Genomic DNA, 20015 nt, shown 5'->3' with positions numbered 1-20015 from the left:
GCAGGTGCCAGGGGGTTGGAATTCAGGACATCCCTCTGTCTGTCCTGGACTGCCAGGACCCTGCCAGGGGGCTCAGAGACCCTGGCACAGAGCCCAAAATGCCCCTGTGACTTTGATTATGACCCATGGAGCAAATTACCAACCTTATATGAAGACCTGAAAGCCACAACAGTTTAGGTAGAATGATAGTGAATTTATCACAGGGTGAAAAATAGATTTTGGGGGGTTTTAGAAGGGGTTCAGGGAGCAAAATGGAGGAATCTGGGCATGTCCAGCCTTTCTCCTTCTTCTTCTTCTTGGCCTCCATCTTCTGCTGTGATGGTGGCAGTTTTGGATTGGTTTAGAGTAGAAGCTCACTGTCTAACATAGGTGATGGGTATTGGGAAGTTATTGTAAATATTGTACATATAGTTTTTAGTATAAAAAGATAACAACATTGCCCTGGGGGCAGGCAGAGTGGCTCTGACTGTCCTGCTGAGAGGATCTCAGCTGGACAGGAGAAAGAATTTTATAGATAAGAAACAATAAACAACCTTGAGACCGAGAACTGAAGAGCTCTGACTCCTTCTTTGACTGCCAGGCTGGGAAAAGAGACTTTTTAAAATATCTTGGGGTCACTGTGAGCAGCAGAGATCCCAAGACAGCAGGGATTTGCCACAGCACCCAAGGAGGTGCCCAGCAGCAGAGCAGGCAGGGCGATGACCCTGGCTTGGCACCACTGCCACCCTGAGAGCTGTGCAGCACCACCAACAGTGGCTGCTTTTCAGAGAGCTCTGTGAGCCCTGCAATGCTCCTCCTGGCACAACAACTCCTGAAAGTCTGCTCTGCCAATAAACCTGAGCTCATTAAATGACTTTTTAATTACTGACGTCCTCTAAGCCAGACATCACCCTTAACAAACAGTGTGAGGGAGCAGGTGCCAGGGGAGAACACCTTGTAAGTGCTTTTTATTGTTACAGAAACTCCAGAAACATCTGAACAACCTCGTGTCTGTTCTCCTTCCCCTTTGCTCCTGCTGCTGGGGCTCTGGAGGTGGCAGAAAAAGAAAATGCAGCTTCCATGGGCTTCCATGGCCACGCTGTGACAGTGGCTCTGGGACACACCTGGCCCTGCTGGCACAGCACAGCTCCTCTGCTTTTGTCTGTGCCCCTCAGGGGTGGCAGCTGCCCAGGAGGAGCTGCTGTGCTGAGCGATAACAGCTGCTCTTTGTGTGCTGCTCAAGGTGCCTGGCAGCCCCAGGAAAATAAAAAGGCTGGAGTTGTTTATAATTGTGTCACTCAATGGCTGCTGTGCCTGCCAGGCTGCTCTTGCTGCTGGGCACATGGCCCTGCTCTGAGTGGCAAGGCACAAGTGTCACCCTGCCCTGTGCCAGTGTCACCCTGCCCTGTGCCAATGTCACCCAACTCTGCCAGTGTCACCCAATCCTGTCCAATGTCACCCTGCCCTGTGCCAGCGTCACCCAGCACTGTACCAGTGTCACCCAACACTGCTCAAATGTCACTGAGCCCTGTGCCAATGTCACCCTGCCCTCTGCCAGTGCCACCCTGCACTGCTCCAGTGTCACCCAGCACTGTCCAATGTCACCCAGCTCTGTGCCAGTGTCACCCTACTCTGTGCCAGTGGCACCCAATCCTGTCCAATGTCACCCAACCCTGTACCAGTGTCACCCAGCCCTGTGCCAGTGGCACCCAGCACTGCTCCAGGGTCACCCAACACTGCTCCAGTGTCACCCAGCCCTATGCCAATGTCACCCTGCCCTCTGCCAATGTCACCCTGCCCTGTGCCAGTGTCACCCAGCCCTGTGCCAATGTCACCCAATCCTGTCCAATGTCACCCAGCCCTGTGCAAGTCACCTTGCCCTGTGCCAGTGGCACCCAACTCTGCCAATGTCACCCAGCCTTGTGCCAATGTAACCCTGCCCCGTCCTAGTGTCACCCAGCCCTACTTCAGGGTCATCCAGCTGTGCCTCAGCTGGGCCACAAATCCCCACAACTGTTTCACCATGGGCACCCCTTGGCCAGCCAGTGCAGGGGCACTCACCTAATCCTGGCTGAGGTGGGGGGTGCAGGGGCTGGGGACAGCCCAGGGTGGCACTGGGGACCCGTCCTTGGTGGGACAGGAGGAGCTGAGGGGTCTGGCCGTGTCCCAGCCTGTGCAGGGCTCTCCAGGCACACGTGGAACAGCAGGAGGAAAGGAGCTGCTTGAGCCGACAGATCGCTGATTAGCATGACAAATAGCACCTGCTCTTCCTGATAATCAGCCATTATTCACATTCAAACCTTGCTCTTCCTCCAGAGCCTGGTTCCTTTTAACATTCCCAGGGCACTGCCCAGGACAGGGGGCAGCAAGGCCAGGCTCACCTGAGCCCTGCACCCGGGTCTGGCAGCCTCTCTGCACTGAGAGAACACAGGGGGAGGGAGAAGGTGACGATTTCATGTCTGAGGAAGGGGGAAGGGGATGGATTTCATGTCTGAGGAAGGGGGAAGGTGATGATTTCATATCTGAGGAAGAGGGAAGGGGATGGATTTCATGTCTGGGCTGCAGTGAGGGGTAGGAGGAGCAGCCCTGGTTCCTCCCTTGTTCTCCCCAAACCCCAAACCTGCTGGTGGTGCCAGTTGAGTGCTGGGTTTCACTTTCACCATGCAATGAATGCTGAGGGGTGGTTGGGAGGGATTCTCACCTCTCTGAACAGCACCTGGCCCACAGGCCAGCCCATGCACCTTTCTGACACCACAACATGCACCAGAAAAGCAAAGCAGGTGCTTTTCCCTCCCCATAAAGTGCCACTAGCAAGAAACCACCCCTCCAGCCCCTCTACAGGTGTCACCCACCTTAGCACAGGTGTCATTTAACAAAACAAGGCATCACTTCACACCTTGGTGCTACTACAACTGTCCCTTACTCACCACATGGCACCTTTGATAAAGTGACATTTCCCCCAGAACATTGAAATGACCCACACAGACAAACCAGGGCAGGATTATTGATATTTAGATATCTCTTTATTGCCAGCTTCAACCGTGGTTCAATAAATACAAAAATTTAAAAAATGTCAATAGATTTTTATTACCATTTATTATTATTATTATTATTATTATTATTATCATTATTAATAAATATTCCAAACCAACTGAGATTCCCTGGAGATGTCTGACTATAGTTCAAACATGAGATGCACACAGAGTCCTTTATAATATTATATTACATTTGTCTCAAGCTTATAAAAATATATATTGACTTCTCAAGTGTGTATTTACAGTACATAAGACATGGCTAATGAATATAAAAGCATCTGGGGATGAACCACCTTGATTCCCATTTGGTTTCTAGTGAGGGGAGTGTTGCAGATGCTGGAGAAGGCAAGAGCCTCAGGACATGCCAGAGGCTGGATGGGAAGAGATCAGGGTCATTTTGAGGCATTTCCCTTGCAGCTGCAAAACAGCCTTGCTGATTAATTTAATTATACTGCTTCCCCAAGGAGAAAAGCTGAGAGGATGCAAGTTAATTTTAATATCATAACAACAATCTGTAGCTTAATTTATGAATTTTGTTATCTTGTGTTGGTGAGAGCTCAATTAAAAGGGTTTATTCTTGCAAAAACTGGGCTGGGAGGCTGCTTCCATGGGGGGCTTTCCTTTCCTTCCTTGCAGGAGAGCTGATGATTCCTGTTTGTGCTGGGTCAGAGCTCATCCCAGAGCCCAGCTCCTGTGGGACCCCTCCACATAGCCACAGCTACTACAGGAGTGTCCTGGTTTGAAAAGTAAATGAGTTTTTGGGAGTTTGGTGGTCAAACCAATAGGTGCTCAGATTTGAGCTCTGGCCAGCCCCCAGCCACGGCAGCCCAGAGAAACAGCCATGACCACAGATAACTGAGCTGAGGTTCATCCTTTTCCAGCTGGGCAGCATCCAGAGGGACAGAAAAGCAGATTGTAGTGGCCACAAGAGGCACCCCGAGCTGGCCCCCTTGTCACATTCCTTATTCTAAAGGCAGGGTCTGTTCTGGGGGACTCGAGGGAACACGGTGCTGCCTGCTCATGGCCAAGTTTGTTTTCCAAACTGACTGTTCCAGATTGCAAGGCAAGATGTGTTCTATTACCATCTGTATAGCAGTTGTCTTTTGTCAAGTGGGCAGTTTGCCTTATCTCTCTCTGAGTGATCACAATCACTCCTCCCTCTGGGGGGACACCTGCTGATAACAGCTATTGAATGTCCCTGCATGGCTGATAAGAACTACAGCATCCCATTGGGAGATGTGAGCCCAGAGGGAGGAGCCAAGCATTCCTACCCGGATAGAATCTGGAGATTCTGGAACACCAGCACGGCTTCTGCACTGGATTGCCCAGAGGAACAGCAGCTGCCTCTGCCCCTGGATATTCAGAGGCAGAGACTGCACCTTTCTCCAGGATCCCTGCTCCAGCAGAAGCAGCCCTGACACTGCAGGAGGGCTGAGCCACAATTCCAATGGGACTGCTGCCAATAGCCTGACCCACAGGGTGTCAGGTTGGGTTCTGACTCTGGCAGTGTTGGTTTAGTACACTGCATTGTTTATTTTATCCTTTTATTATTTTTTCTTCCCTATTAAAGAACTGTTATTCCCATATTTTTGCCTGAGAGCCCCTTAATTTAAAATTCATAGCAATATTGGGAGGGGTGGGGAGGGTTTATATTCTCCATTTCAGGGGAGGCTCCTGCCTTCCTTAGCAGACTCCTGGCCTTCCAAACCAAAACACTGAGGCACGCTGTCACCTCACCACCAAGCCCTAGATGTCTCCAGATCTCCTTGAACCAGCTCCTCCAGCAGCAGCTTCCCAGCATGGCTCCTGCATCCCAACAGGCAGCACCAGCAGGGACAGGGGAGAGGAGACCCAGAACCAAGCTAGTTCAAGCCCCTGCCTAGAGAGCTGTAATATGCATTCTCTAGAGATAAAATGTAAACACAGAGAGCACACAAATTGCACTTGATCCTTGGGATCAGGCATTTCACTGAATGCAGGGCTTGGGTCACTGCTATTGCTCTTCAGGCTGGGAAACAGGGGGATGGCAAGTGACCAACCTGACTGGAATGGGCCAGACTGGGAGAAATTATTTCTGTTAAAAACACTGACCAAGAGACTCTGGGGTTGGAGCATGGTTTGAACTGCAGAGGGGGCAGGAAGGAGAGATCTTGTTTACCCCAGAGCATATGCAGCACTCTCCTGGGCAGAGTGCTCACCCTGCCAGTCCCAAGGGGCCCTGCACTCAATCCTCATTCACATCCTCATCCTCTCAGAGCAGCTAACACCAGGCTCTGACTGGAGCAGACTTCCAACCAGACTCTGAGCATCTTCTACAGCCTTCATCCCCTATGTAAATCTTTGCCTTTCAGCATTAATAATTCACTTGAGACACAGATCACAATAAAACCTTATAAAACTCCATACAGAGCTGCAAATACTCATTTAATTAACAAACCTCAAGGAAAGTTGTATTATTAAGATGCTATTTATGTCTTCTCAGGGATCAGGCTGCAGCTCTGGGAGCTGCCAGTGTGCCAGGCAGGCAGCACAGTGCTCACAAAACAAAGTGTGGATTGCATGGATGCAGCCAGCACCATTTTCTCTGTGCTTTACTGGAGAATATTTGGTTTTGTTCACCAACTGAGGTGTCAAAACTCTGTGAAGTAGCTCATGGAGCAGAAGGGATGCAACTGGGAAAGAGTTTCCTTTAGCACAGATGGGGAAAGTCACCTTCCAGGAGTTGGGCATTGGGTGAGAGCTGCTCTCTAAATATAAAAGCAATAAAAACTCCTTGTGGGGTTGCTGTGATCTGTCAGGCTGTATAAAAGTCCCCGTGGATTCACCAGCAGGATACTGGATACAGAAGTGTTGGCTCTGGATTAAGACGGTGCAGAAAGGTCCATCCCACCCTGTGAACTCAACTACCACATGAAATGGCATCACTACAGTTTGACTCATCTTACAAACAGCCCTGGGGAGAGCCACGTCCCCCAGGCACCACCCTGGGGATGCTGGGCTGGCACAGGGGACAGAAGCCCTGCTCTCCCACCATGTGTTTGGCAGCACCCAGCAGCTCCCACAGCCCACCTGAGACCCCCAGGATTCAGAGGTGGGGCTGGCTGGCCCAGCAGGTCTCTCCTCCCCAGGAGCAGGGGCTGCAGACACAGTGTCACACCTGCACGCCCCGGCCGTGCATCCGGATCACCTGGGCCCGCAGGCTCTGGATCCCACTCAGGAGGGTCCTCTGGTGCTCTGCCAGAGTGATGCCCAGGCTCAGGATGTCTCTGCAAAATGAGCCCCACGTCAGCCAGGACACACAACTCTTACAGACAAACCCAGCTTGCAGCCACTCCCCCAGGACACAACCTTCTCCTCACCTTCTCCCCTTCTTTGCTGATAGGAATGGGTGAACCATCACTGAGTTAACCATACACACTTCTCAAGTGTGTATTTACAGCACTTAAGATGTGGCTAATGAATATAAAAGCATCTGGGGATTAACTAACTTGATTTCCATTTGGGAATCATTGCACCCTTGCCAACGGTGCAGAGGCAAGAGGAGCCAGGGCAGGGCAGTAAAAACTGTCAGAGTTATAAGAAGCTCCCGAGCCTCAGCAGCTTGGGTAATTCCCAGCCACCATCTGCATCTGGAGACTTGACAGCTCAACAAGAGACATTGATTTTGAGCAGATTACAGGATTAATTATCCACATTCTTGATGTGCATTTCACATCACTGTGACCACTGTGTGCCCCAACACTGACTGCTTCCAGGCCAGGCAGTGCCCATTCCACACATGCACAAGTAAGAAAATGCATAAATAAGAAATCCCCAAGCTTTAGCACTGACCCTGACCAGGCGTTGTGGGCTAACAGGAGCCTGCAGCACACCAGTGTGGGACAGCTCTGAGCCCACCACCCTGTGCTGCAGCACCACAGGTTATCAGTAAATCACTCTGGATGTGGCTCTGCTCTCATTACACCCACACACGAGGTTACAGCCAGGAGAAGGGGTCACTTACTGGGCTGTCATCCTGGCCACAGACTCCAGGTAGCAGTAGCCTGCAGCAGTGAAGTTGTCCTTGTATCTGCCCATTTCTATAGCTTCCAGCCACTCCCCCACGGAGCTGAACGAGGGGAAGGCCGAGAAGGTTCTCTTGGAGAGGGGGATGGAGGTGCCATGGGACCTGCCAGCAGAGAAGGGGTGAACAGGGAGTGGGGCACAGCAGGGCAGAGGAGGGACAGGCAGGTGTGCTCACCTGGGACACGTGGAGCTGGGGCACTCTGGGGTCTCCAGGCTCTGCACCAGCTTGCTCAAGGCATTGTGGATCTGCGAGAACTTGGGCCTCTGGCTGCGGTCCTTCTGCCAGCAGTTGAGCATCAGCTGGTGCAGGGGAGGCTGGCAGTTGGCAGGGGCTGGCAGGCGGAACCCATCCTCCACAGCCTTCATCACCTGCAGGACACCAGGGGCTGGGGTCAGCTGGTGCTGCAAACCAGAGGCAAACCCCTGGGGGAAGCCTCCCAGCCCCTCCTGCAGCTGCAGCAGCATGCACTGAGCAGCTGCAGGGCACTCACATCCTGGTGGGACATGTCCCAGTAGGGTCTCTCCCCGTAGGACATCACTTCCCACATGACGATGCCAAAGCTCCACACGTCGCTGGCAGGACTGAAGTGCTGGTACTGGATGGCCTCAGGGGCTGACCACAGCACCAGGCTCTTCCCACGCTGCACAAGCAGAAGGGCAGCAATGATTTAGGATTTACTGGCCCAGTGTAGGAACTCAGGACATCCCTCTGGGTGTCCAGAGTTCCCAGAACCCCTGCCAGGGGGCTCAGAGATCCTGGCACACAGCCCAGAACACCTGTGGGTTTGATTATGACCCATGGAGCAAATTACCAGCTTTGTATGAAGACCTGAAAGCCACAGAGGTTTAAGTAGTGTAATAATAAAATTATCACTAGGTGAAAAAGTAGATTTTGGGGTTTTTTTAGAATAGGGTTTTGGGGACAGGATGGATGGACTTCAACATGTCCAGCCTTTCTTCTTCTTCTCTACCTCCATCTTCTGCTGTGATGTTGGCACTTTGGATTGGTTTAGAGTAGAAGCTCACTGTCTAACATAGGGGATAGGTATTGGGAAGTAATTGTAAACATGTTATACGTAGTTTTTAGTATAAAGAGATAACACTGCCCTGGGGGCAGGCAGGGTGCCTGGAATTGTCCTGCTGGATGGATCTTGGCAGGGCAGGAGAAATATTTTTATAGATAAGGAACAATAAACAACTCTGAGACCGAGAACTGAAGAGCTCTGACTCATTCTTTGAACATGCAGCCAAAACAGAGACTTTTCAAATATCTAGGGGCTGCAATAAACTGCAACCTTCTGAGAGCCCAGCAGGATGTGGCCAAGGCTGGCAATTCCCAGGTAGGCATTCACGTGTTCATCGTGCCCTACCTGGCATCACAGGGTGGACACTGAGCAAATCCGTGTGCCAGGAGCACATTTAGTGCTAAGAGAAAACTTTTTCCTCAATTTGTTTAAAATGTCACTGCAACTGTATGCTACACTGGAGTGTGAGTCCTGAAATATTAATGGAGGGGGAGGATGTCCCCAGGAAGAGCTGATGGCATTTTGTCACTGATATTTAAGGAAAACCACCTCACAGCTGTACAAACACAAGTCCCTCTGCCCTGATTTGTGCAGCAGGGTTGTGGGCAGAGCAGGCATGGTGCTGTGAAGGTCCCTGACCAAACACATTGGATTTCCACCTGAGAAAGAAGCCCAAGGTGCAGAATCCCTGCTCATACTTGAAGGAGATGGGAGCCTAGGAAAAGTGCTGACAACAGAATGTGGAAATGCAGCTCACCATGGTGGAGAAGATGGTTTCCATCTTGTCTTCCTGTGGCTGTCTGAACCCTGTGATCTTGCATGCCAGGCTGCTGCTGACGAGGACCTTGTGGGCAGCCAGGCTCTTGTGCACATAGCCCATCTCTGCCAGGTATGCCATGCCAGAGGCAATGCCCTGCAGCATGCAGATGAGCTGCGTGCCCGTCAGCTGCCCCTCGTGTTTCTGTGAAAGCAGAGGAGGAAAAGCCAAAGGGCAGACATGGGAACACGGCCAGGAGAGTCCAAGCTGGGCAGAGACCCCAGTACTCACCCTGAGGAAGGCGTCCAGCAGGCCATTCCCCATGTACTCCATCACTATCATCATGGTGCTCCCTGCACAGACAGACAAACAGCACGGTGTCAGTGCTGCCATCACTCAGACCCTGCAGGGGTTACAAATCCAGGTGCCAACTCCTGCACTGCCTGGCTTTTGGGGGAGATAAGGATGTTATCTCAGCCAAGTTAAAATGAGCACTAGGTCAAGGCTTCCCTGCCATTTCCAGCTGGGAACAGATCCCAGTATCAGAAGCTCTGAATCACAAAGGACAGCACAGCCCAGTGAAAGCAAAAGCAACCAGCTCAGCCAGAACTTCCTTTCCTTATAAAAACCCTAGTTTTTAGGGTTAGAATCAGCTCACATGCTCTAGTTTCTTTGGATTTACACAAATATCCATTTAACTATCACATCCATACCCTGGCTCTGCACACACATGGGAGAGAGCTGCAGCAGTCAGAGCAGTCTCTGGATCCAAACCCTCCATCAGAACCAACTCCTTTCCTTCACCAGCGCCTTAAAGCTTCTCTGCCAGAGGGAAACCTGAGGGCCAGCCCCTGTTATGGGGGGAAGCTCCATCCCAGCACCACCAGAGCTCCTGCAGGCCTGCACTTGTCCCCACGGGCCCAGCTGCAGCACCCAGCCAGCCCAAAGTGTCTGTGGGGTGAAACACCACACACCCAGCCAGCCCAAAGTGTCTGTGGGGTGAAACACCACACACACACCCAGCCCAAAGTGTCTGTGGGGTGAAACACCACACACCCAGCCAGCCAAAAGTGTCTGTGGGCTGAAACACCACACACCCAGCCAGCCAAAAGTGTCTGTGGGCTGAAACACCACAGGGCCGCTGTTTGGTTCAGCAGCAAGGCCAGACCATCTCAGGCATGTCCCATCCGGCTATATTGGTAAATATTCCAATAAATGTACCTCTGGTGATGACCCCCTCCAGGCGGATGACGTTGGAGTGGTCGAACTGGCCCATGGTGCAGGCCTGGGCCAGGAAGGAGCGCTGCTTTTTCTCGGAGCAGCCGGCCCTCAGCGTGCGGATGGCCACCGGCAGCTCGCGCTTGCTGGGCAGCTTCAGGCACCCCCGGCACACCTCCCCAAATTCTCCTGCATGGCAGAGAAATGGGTTAACTACATCCCTGGAAGGACTGATTGCACTCACACCAGGCCATCCTGAGTTCTGTGCATGTGTGGGAGCCTACCTACGCAGGCCTACCTCCTTACCTAAGGCCCTACTGGAAATGTGCCTGAACACTAAGGGTCACTTTGATAAAGTGAACATGGAGGTATACCAGCCTTCTCATTTCCTAGTACTTAGAAAAGCAGGAATTGAACCTACACTACAGGAATCAAAACCCTCCGTACTTCTTTTATATTACTTTCTAGTAGGGTCAGCTAAACAACCTATTGGGCCCATACCCCGAAAATGATGGTTCAACTCCTTCCCCTGCTAATGAACCCCCAGGCAAAACTAGTCTTTACCACTAGCTCACTCCTAGGAATCAAATAAACTCATCAGTCCCAAAATCTGAATTCCCTCTTATGTTGTGGTATGATTTCAGGGTTTACCCCAGAACCTCGGGTCCCTCCCCTGATAATTCCCTCCCAGGTGTGTCAGTCACCTCTCCTTTCCCCTCCCAGCACTGTCAATCCTGGCATTCCAGAAGGGCATCGAGTGATTGGCAGATCCAAAGGATGCCCTCTACCCCTGGGGGGCATTGGGCCATCCAGGTGTCCTTTGTCCCTTTGTCCCTTTGTCCCTCCCCTCCTGTCCCTGCTTGGTGGCTCCCTGCCCCTTCCCTGCCCCTCTCCCCGGGGTTCAAAGGAGCAGCAACCACGGGCTCAGGGAGTTCTGTTGGAGCTGCTGCTGCATTCAGAGGCCTGTGGGCCAGAATAAAGCTCTGCATCCAAACCCTCCATCAGAACCGACTCCTTTCCTTCACCATCGCCTCAAAGCTTCTCTGCCAGAGGGAAACCTGAGGAGCAGCCCCTGTTATGGGGGGAAGCTCCATCCCAGCACCACCAGAGCTCCTGCAGGCCTGCACTTGTCCCCACGGGCCCAGCTGCAGCACCCAGCCAGCCCAAAGTGTCTGTGGGGTGAAACACCACACACCCAGCCAGCCCAAAGTGTCTGTGGGGTGAAACACCACACACCCAGCCAGCCCAAAGTGTCTGTGGGGTGAAACACCACACACCCAGCCGCCAAAAGTGTCTGTGGGGTCAAACACCACAGTGCCACTATTGGGTTCAGCACCAAGGGCCAGACAAGCTCAGGCACGTCCTGTCCAGCTATATTGTTAAATTCCAATAGTCTTACAACTGTTGTCTGTAAAATTATGGCTGCTCAACAATCCAGAGTAGCCTCAGAAAACAAGGCTGCTTGTGATCATAAGACAATAATTTATACACCCCATGGAAGCTGCTGACCCTCAGGCACCTCCAGAGCCTCTCAGTGTTCTCTCCATGCTCTGCCCCAGTGCATATTGTGTTTTAGCCCATGAGAGGAGGAGTAATCATCAAGGTGATGCTCTGGGCCTGGCTGGTTCTGCCTCCTGGTCTGCTTCCCACAGAGCTGGACACAGCAGGGCTGTGAGGGAGGGTTCCTGCAATCCTTGAGGAAGAACATCCCACTGCACAGCCATGTGCTCCACAACAGGAGCTACAGAATTCCCAAGATAAAAAACCAGTATTGGCTTGACAGCAAAAAGCATGTAGCTATGAGCAGCTTTATTGATTTGGAAATCAGGTTATTGTTAGGTCAGCAGTAAGACAAACACACACCCAAATTCCTTAGATTTAAATGTCTTCCTTACTAATTTCTTTCTTGATTTTTCGAACACCAATTTGCTCATGAAAGGTACATGGGGCTCCTCTGAGCTGCTCCACCCTGCAGTTCAGAGGCAACCTCATCCCCTCTTCAGTGTCCTCTCCCCTTCAACACTGTCCTTCAGCTGCAGGCAAAGCCCTCCCTCCTCCCTTCCTCCACCTCTGCTGCTGCTACAGCTGAATTTATCTTTAGGAAAACAAATGACAAAGAATGATCACGTTTCCCACATTCTGGCACACAGCAGCCATTAAGGCTCCAGGGTCCAGTCAGGGGATTTTAATTTGCTTTTAAGTTTTAGGCAGTGAAGTTGATGAAAATCGATAAATCATTAGGTTCACGTATTTATAAATAGTTTTCATGCTGCTGTCAAACTGCCCAGATGCAGATAATTGCTGATGCTTTCTGCTCTGCGTGGCTTGGCTGTGCTCAGTGCCTCAGGAAAACACCAGGAATGAGGAACAAAGCTTCAGGATAAAACCCTCACTGGATAAATTCCTGTGCTGCAGGTGGGTAACCCCAGGACTGCCATGGCCCTGTGGAAGGGGGAGCACACCAGCACAGCCACCACCCCTGGAACTTGCCTGTCTTGATAATCCTCTCAATTTTGATGCTGGCATTGTCCAGTTCCTTGGCAAAGAGGTGCACAGCCTGCATGGGGTCCTCGCAGGTGCTGGGGTCAATGTATGTCCTCCTGGTTGGAATTTTAACTGCAGGAAAGGCAGAAAGGGCAGGGGAGAGGGGCTCAGCAGAACTTCCACCCACCCATCCTGGGAAACACCATCCCAGCTCATCCATCTCCTGGTCTGTGGGCAAAACCAATGTGCCACCTTTCTATAAGCAAAGCAAAAGACTCAGTTCTAAGGTTTCTAAGATTTTTTTTTTTTTAGGATTGAGTGAATCCAACTGCTCTGCTCCATTACCACAACTCTTGGGTAAAGGAGAGCAGCCCCTCTGCTCCAGTGAAGCTCCCACCCTCCAAAGCCAAGTGGAATGGTCAAGGCAGGCTCTTCTCCTTCTGAGGTGCTCTGGGGAACAGAAAAGCATGTGTGCACTCCATAGGCTTGGAATCAAATAAACTCATCAGTCCCTACATCTGAATTCCCTCTGACAACTGTAAAATTATTGCTGCTCAATAATCCAGAGTAGCCCCAGAAAACAAAACTGTTTGCTTGAGAAGCTGACAATAATTTACACACCCCATGGAAGCTGCAAGTGTCCCCATTTCCTCTGGCACACAGTGACTCCCATGCAGCCAGGACAGACACTGGCACATGGAGCTCCTCAGAGAGCCTTGCTGTGCTGGCCCCTGCTCTGGGATAACCCAGGGTGACAGCACTTCAAAAGTGAGGGCTCAGGGTTGCTTTGGTTGGTTATGAACAATGAAAAATCAGGGATAAATCAGGGATCCCCACAGTCACACTGGCTGTGACAGCTGGTGCCACTTACAGTGGAAGTACAGCTCCTCATCCCCATCCTGGCTGGCTTTGCTGTACCCACACTGCCTGCAAAGAGAATGGAGATGCTCAGTGTCAGAACCCAGGACATTCCTCTGGAGGACTCAAAACCCTGACAGGGGGCTCAGAGACCTTGGCACAGAGTCAAAACCACCTGTGCCTTCGATTTAAACCCATGGAAACAATTATCAACTTTGTGTGAGGAGCTACAAGCCACAAGAGTTTGAATAGAATGTAAGTAAATTTATCACAGGGTGAAAAAGTAGAATTTTGGGGATTTAGAATGGGGGTTCAGGAGGCAAGATGGAGGAATCTGGGCATGTCCTGTCCTTCCTCCTGCTTCTTCTTAACCTCCATCTTCTGCTGTGATGGTGACAATTCTGGATTGGTTTAGAGTAGAGACAGAGTGTCTAACATAGGGGATAGGTATTGGAAAATTATTGTAAATAAAGTACACGTAGTTTTTAGTATAAAAAGCTAACACCACCCCAAGGGCAGGGACTGTGCCACAACCTGACCTGCCAGACAGACCTCAGCAGGTCAGAGAAAGAATGTTATAGATAAGAGAAAATAAACAACCTTGAAAAGCAGAACAGAAGAATCCTGACTCCTTCTTCAGCTGCTGGGCTGGGAAAAAGACTCTCTAAGGTATCTCAGGGTCATCCTGACCACAGAGACTCCAAGAGCCCAGCAGCACCTGGGCAGTAGCTCCTCACCCCAGCTCAAACCCCCCTGGACCATAGCTGGCCCTGCTCACCTCCTCCAGACCATGACACCGAGCACCAGGGACAGCAGCACCGTCAGCCCCACGATGGCCACCACGGCGATGATGAGCACGGGGCTCTGCTCACTGGAGGCCACTGTCACTGCAGGGGGGAAGCAGAGCCACTCATCAGCCAGGTTTGAGGAGAGCAGCTGCATTGCTCACTGCTCCCATGGCCAGAAGAGCTGTGGGAGTTTGGCTGCTTTTTTCACCATCCTCACAACAATTCATGTTCTGGTTCTGTGACCGTGTTCACAGGGGTCCGAGGATGAGGGAAGAGATGAGGATCTGACTCCATGTTTCAGAAGGCTTGGTTTATTATTTTATGATATATATTATATTAAAACTATACTAAAAGAATAGAAGAAATTATTTCATCATAGAAAAAGAAGGAATGAATAACAAAGGCTTGTGTCTTGGACAGAGAGTCTGAGCCAGGTGGGCTGTGATTGGCCATTAATTAAAAACAACTCTATGAGCCCAATCACAGATGCACCTGTTGCATTCCACAGCATCAGATAATCAATGTTTACATTTTGTTCCTGAGGCCTCTCAGCTTCTCAGGAGAAAAAATCCTAAGGAAAGGATTTTTCAGAAAACAAGTCTGTGACATGGTTCAGCTTTAAGAGCTCAGGCTGGTGGGATCAGTCCAACATGCTGGGCACTGCAGACAGAGCAGCCCAGCACTGCTGCACCAGCTCCTGGTGCTGGGAATCAGAGCTGAGGAAGAATCCTGTTTATCAGAGGAACATATCAAAATTTATGGCCTCACAAATAGTTTTCTTTCATCACATTAATCCCTTTTCCTCCTGCTTTTGCAAACAGGGGTATTAGATAGCTACTACATTCTCTATAAAATTTTTATTGGCTTCAATTAATTCTGAAATGTCTTCTGTGTGGCAAATGAAGGCAATTTAAAGCCCTGTTAAACACAATCTGTGGGAGCTGTTCTGAGCCAGCCAGCTCAGCCTTGCTCTTCCAGCCAGCGTGGGGGATTGTGCTGAAGCCCAACATCCCTCCAGCCCTCTCTCAGTGAAATAAGATGCTTTTGGACCAGAGTTATGAATGGGAATTTAAAAGGAGAAGTCTCAGCAGATAACACTGCTGCTGGCTGCCCTGAGCCAAGGAGCAGGCAAGCCAAGCGCCTCCTGAGCCAGGACAGCAGCAGGGAGCAGCCATGAGCTAAGCGTGGGTTTGGGCAAGCTCAGCCAAAGAGCAGAGCCTGTCCCAGCCTCCTCATGAGAAAGGAGCCAGAGAGCAGCTGCCCTCATTGACTCTTCACTGAGAAGAGCCAGGAAAGGCTCCCCCAGCACAGGCAGGACCAACCTCATCAAAATCTGATGGGAAAATGCAAGGGGAAGCAAATTCCTGGGCAGCAGTGACCCTTAGACCTGGAGCAGCAAAACCAGAGCATCAAGGGCTGCTCCATGAAACCAGGAGCATGAGCTGCAGGCACAGCCTCCCCAGGGCTCAGCTCAGAGCCCTGCTGCACTTACACTCTGCCAGTGTCTCCACTTCAATGCCAGGGTTGTAGTCTGGAGAGGAAGATGTTCTGATTTGGAAAATGTAGAGGGTACCAGGCTTCAGGTTATTGACTGTCACGGCCGTTGATGTGGTTTTCACAGTTGAGTAGCTTTGATCTCTCTGATCCTGTGAAATAATGAGATACCTGAGATGGAGCTGGACTGACAGCTGTGACACAGAGCCAGCATGGCACAGTCCGGTCCTCAGTTCTGGGCCCTGTCAGGACAGCCTCCAAAAGAAACAATACATTCACTGCCTGTCTGATCAACAGAAATTACATGGGAAGGTCACAGGAGACGGCAGATGGAGATGGATGGTGCTGTGAGGACATGAAGGTAGAAAATGGGGTGGTGGGGAGCAGCTGTGCCACCCCTCATGGCAACTTGCCCATGCCAGGCCCAGCTGTGGCAGCAGCCAGCAGCGCTGCCCAGCCCTGCCCTGCTCCCCTGCTGCAGCTGCTGAGGACTGGAGCAAATCTGTGGGGATTGGTGAATGGCAGGTGCAGCCCCAAGGGGCACCCCAGACCCACAGTTCAGTGTCCCCACCCCACAATTCAGCACAGGCAGTGTCCCAACCCCATTGTCCAGCACTGGCAGAGTCCCACAGTCCCACATTTCAGCACAGTTCAGTGACCCAGCCCCACAGTTCAATGTCCCACAGCCCCACAATTCAGCATAGGCAGTGTCCCAACCACACAGTTCAGTGTCCCAACCCCACAATTCAGTGTCCCAGCCCCACAGTTCAGTGTCCCAACCACACAGTTCAGTGTCCCAGCCCCACAGTTCAGTGTCCCAGCCCCACAGTTCAGTGTCCCACAGCCCCACAGTTCAGCACAGGCAGTGTCCCAGCCCCACAGTTCACTGTCCCAACCCCACAGTTCAGTGTCCCAGCCCCACAGTTCAGTGTCCCAGCCCCACAGTCTGGCATGGGCATGAGCAGCAGCCACTCCCTGCACTGCTCACATCACTACCAAATGTGTTTCAATTTGATATGTTTCCCCCTTTGAATCTTCACAGTAAAAACAAAAGCTTTAAAAGCAAAGATTAGGAACTAAGCTGATATCCATGTCAGCATCAGGAGGCTCATTTCAGTGAATAACTGCTAAACTGAATTTAAATTCTCTACTCAAGGAGGAAGGTTCCTCATTTCATACCCCAAGTATCATGTTGCTGCAGCCCATTTGCACAGGAATTATTGTCTTGGGCTCCAGCATTTGCCCTCCTCCACAGATCCCTCCTCTCAAATCTATCAGATGCTGCAAATCACATTAATATGAATCAGCTTCAGGGTAGCTTGTTTCTAAATACAGAATGCTGACATGTCACCTGCACAGTGTGCCTGACACACCATCAGCTCCAGAACGAGCCTGAGCACACGCAGATAAGGTAATTTGCAGAACTGTGTCATAAACTGCATTCATTTTCATTTAGAGCTTTGTCCCTGCTCTGCCCACTGGTATTTCTCCTAAAATCCCCAACCTACTGCACCTGTCAAACAGCAGCAGTTTTTAAAATCAAGAAACTGTCATGAAAATATTTCCCATGTAGAAGGGCCACCCACAGTCACAGGTTTGTGGCTCTCAGTCTTAAACCACTGCAGAGCACAAGGTCCAACACTGTCCTGGAGAGCAGGCTGGGAGTACAGAGAGCATCTCCTCCAGGATGTAGGAACCACTGTGGTGTCAGTCACAGATGGATGGGCACACACAGCACCCCTGTTCCTGAGGGGGCAGGGGAAGGGCACAAAGCCAGCGGCACAAGCAGAGCCCATGGCAGTGCCCAGTATTGCCAGCCAGGCAATATGTACGAATTTGGACAAATCACAAACAGGGTGGGACTGCTGGGGAACAGCCTTGAGCTGTTTTATTTTCCAGCATCAGTCTCATTACATGATTATGTCAATGGGAAGATGCCACCAGCTCACATCCCAGGCAGCAGACAAAGAACTCAATGTTACAACTCATTTTAAAAGTGTTTTGACCAATCACACAAAGTGAAAGCACATTGACAGTAGTTCTATCTAACCACCACAAGCACATGTACCTTTGGTTAAAACAATGCTTGCTTATTTCAAATACAATACCTGCTTGTAAGCCTTAAAACACAATGCACAGAGCTCCATTATTAAGCTTAGAACTTCCTAATATCTCACTAGATATACTTTTCTGCAGGTTAAGGAGTTATTCCAGACTCCTTAATACTTAATACTCCTTAATACTAACTCCTTAAGCATTAATACCCAGACCATTGTTCTATTTGTCCGTCCCTTTCTATTCTCACATAATTTTTCTGCTGACCAATCTCATGGCTTCTGCTTAGCTCCAATCACAGTTCTGCTGTTTCTGAGGCTGCCTTTTGCAGCTTTCCCAAAGCCCTGTGATTTTAAGGACTCCCACACCCAGAGCTCACCTTCTCAAAGTACTTGACCTCGTACTCGGTGCCATTGGCAGTGAGCAGGCCTGGCTCCTGCCAGGACAGGGTGACACTCTTCTGCTCCACTCTGTCTGTGCGGATGTCAGTGACAGGAGCTGGTTCTGGAAATGCAGAGAGGAAAAGGGCACTGACTGAGGGGCTGCTCCAGTAAAACATTTCACTTACACAGAGTGTGCAGTTTCTGCAGACACCAGTCCCCTCTCTCTGAATCAGGGCTGGAATAGGTCCAGGATGAGTTGGTGGCCATTCAGTGGGAGAAGCTGGTGGTAAAACACAACAGCTTTGTAATCCATGGGCAGCTTGCAATGGAAATCTGGCAAAAATCCCAACAGCATCCTCTACGCTTAGTGCTGCTGGAGTGAGGATGGGCTCTGTCCTGCGCTCTGAACCCTGCTGAGGATGTCTGGGAAAGGCAAAACACAATCTTTGATCAGGAGGGCTGGTGGGACACAGCCCTGAACCACCTCACACCAGAACTACCCTGGACTGCGGAGGGTTTGACCCCTGCTCTGAGAGCAGGCACTGCCTCAGGAGCTGCCTGTGTTGTGTTTCTGGTCAGCACAAACTCCCTCCCCAGCATGCATGCATCCATTTAGTTCATCCACTGCAAGATGCACTTGTCAATATTCCCATTTTAACCAGGTTTGGCTCCAAACAAGTCCCCAGACTATGCAGGCAGCAGCTCACAGCCCTCAGGCACAGCAAAAGCTGCACAGGGTGTTTCCAGCTTGTCCTACTTCCCATCAAATCAGGATATTCACTGGACCTGTCTCTGTCCCACCAAGACTCCCATGGAGAGGAACAAGTCCCTAGAAAGTAAACTTAAATATCCATGAAATTTTGTATTTATTACTTAACTCATTAATCTTTGCTGAAATAAAAAGCTCTCATGATGTTTTATTCATGGTGATTTGCTCCTTGATTCCAAGTCACTTTGGCTCCCTGTGAGAGGAGTCAAAGGGGCTCCTGTGCAGCTCCATGGCCCACACACAGCTCCCTCTGGGTGTGGGACATAATCCAACATTATACCCAACACCTGCCTTGGGTCCTGCTCCTGTGAGATAAGCTAAGTGCTCCTTACTGTGTTGTATGATCCCCATCAATAAAATATCATCCAGCTGCCCTCCTGTGTCTCTGAGTCCTGGAAATGGACTGGAGAGATCTGACTGCGTGGTCCTGACTGTTAGCAAAGTCATCAGGAAAAATCCTCTACTCACAGATGTAATTTAGAGCAGAGCCCCTGGTACATGACAGAAAAGCAGGTGCCAGCCTCAAACATGTTTAAAAAACATTAAAGAAAATCACACAGGCTATAAAGCATTTCACACTGTGAAGAAAAAAATGTGTTTCCCATCAATATTTTAAGCTCTCCTATCATTGCCTCTATTTGAAAAAGCAAACATTAAATTATTCACCACTCTGCCTGATTTTATAAACTCCATTCCCCTGTACGTGGGTTTTCTCCTGTTGATTAAGCAGGGTAGCAGCAGAACAGGCATAAAACTACAGCAGAACAGGCATAAAACTACAGCAGAACAGGCATAAAACTGCATGTGGCACTGTGTCCTTCCCCAGAACAACTCACTGCACCCAACGGCTGCACTTGGGCACAAACATCAAATCACCCTGATTGTGCAGATAGAGCTACCTCTCCCTTCCCTCACCAGTTACTAAAATCCCAACACTGAACATGCCTCAGATATCTCCATTCCAAAGCAGAGAAGCTGCCTCACCATCAAGAGGCATCTTTTCAGAGCAAAAACCCCAGGAGCTCAGACATTTGCCCCAGAGCTGGCTCATCCCGCAGCCCCACTGCCCCACGGTGACTGAGTCAGCCCTAGGCACACACAGGCA

The 20015-nt window shown here is 50.5% G+C and overlaps 1 protein-coding gene across 1 annotated transcript in view; it reads right to left on the bottom strand.

Moving 5' to 3' along the window:
- Positions 1 to 5337: 5337 nt before the first annotated feature.
- EPHA10 (EPH receptor A10) overlaps positions 5338 to 20015 on the bottom strand; it is a 33247-nt gene continuing 18569 nt past the window's right edge. The window contains exons 6-17 of the mRNA XM_054292550.1: positions 18138 to 18262; positions 15702 to 15855; positions 14200 to 14308; positions 13435 to 13490; positions 12570 to 12695; positions 10083 to 10268; positions 9153 to 9214; positions 8862 to 9065; positions 7571 to 7720; positions 7255 to 7448; positions 7018 to 7182; positions 5338 to 6280 (exon numbers count right to left, since the gene is read on the bottom strand). Coding sequence (XP_054148525.1) covers positions 6166 to 6280; positions 7018 to 7182; positions 7255 to 7448; positions 7571 to 7720; positions 8862 to 9065; positions 9153 to 9214; positions 10083 to 10268; positions 12570 to 12695; positions 13435 to 13490; positions 14200 to 14308; positions 15702 to 15855; positions 18138 to 18262 — 1646 coding nt within the window. The 3' untranslated portion in view covers positions 5338 to 6165. The remainder of the gene's footprint in view (positions 6281 to 7017; positions 7183 to 7254; positions 7449 to 7570; positions 7721 to 8861; positions 9066 to 9152; positions 9215 to 10082; positions 10269 to 12569; positions 12696 to 13434; positions 13491 to 14199; positions 14309 to 15701; positions 15856 to 18137; positions 18263 to 20015) is intronic.

Source organism: Melozone crissalis, unplaced genomic scaffold, assembly GCF_028551555.1.
Source record: "Melozone crissalis strain CALT ecotype California unplaced genomic scaffold, PUWL_Pcris_2 ptg000111l_1, whole genome shotgun sequence".
NCBI classification, from domain to species: domain Eukaryota; kingdom Metazoa; phylum Chordata; class Aves; order Passeriformes; family Passerellidae; genus Melozone; species Melozone crissalis.
This window is presented reverse-complemented; position numbering and strand designations above follow the sequence as displayed.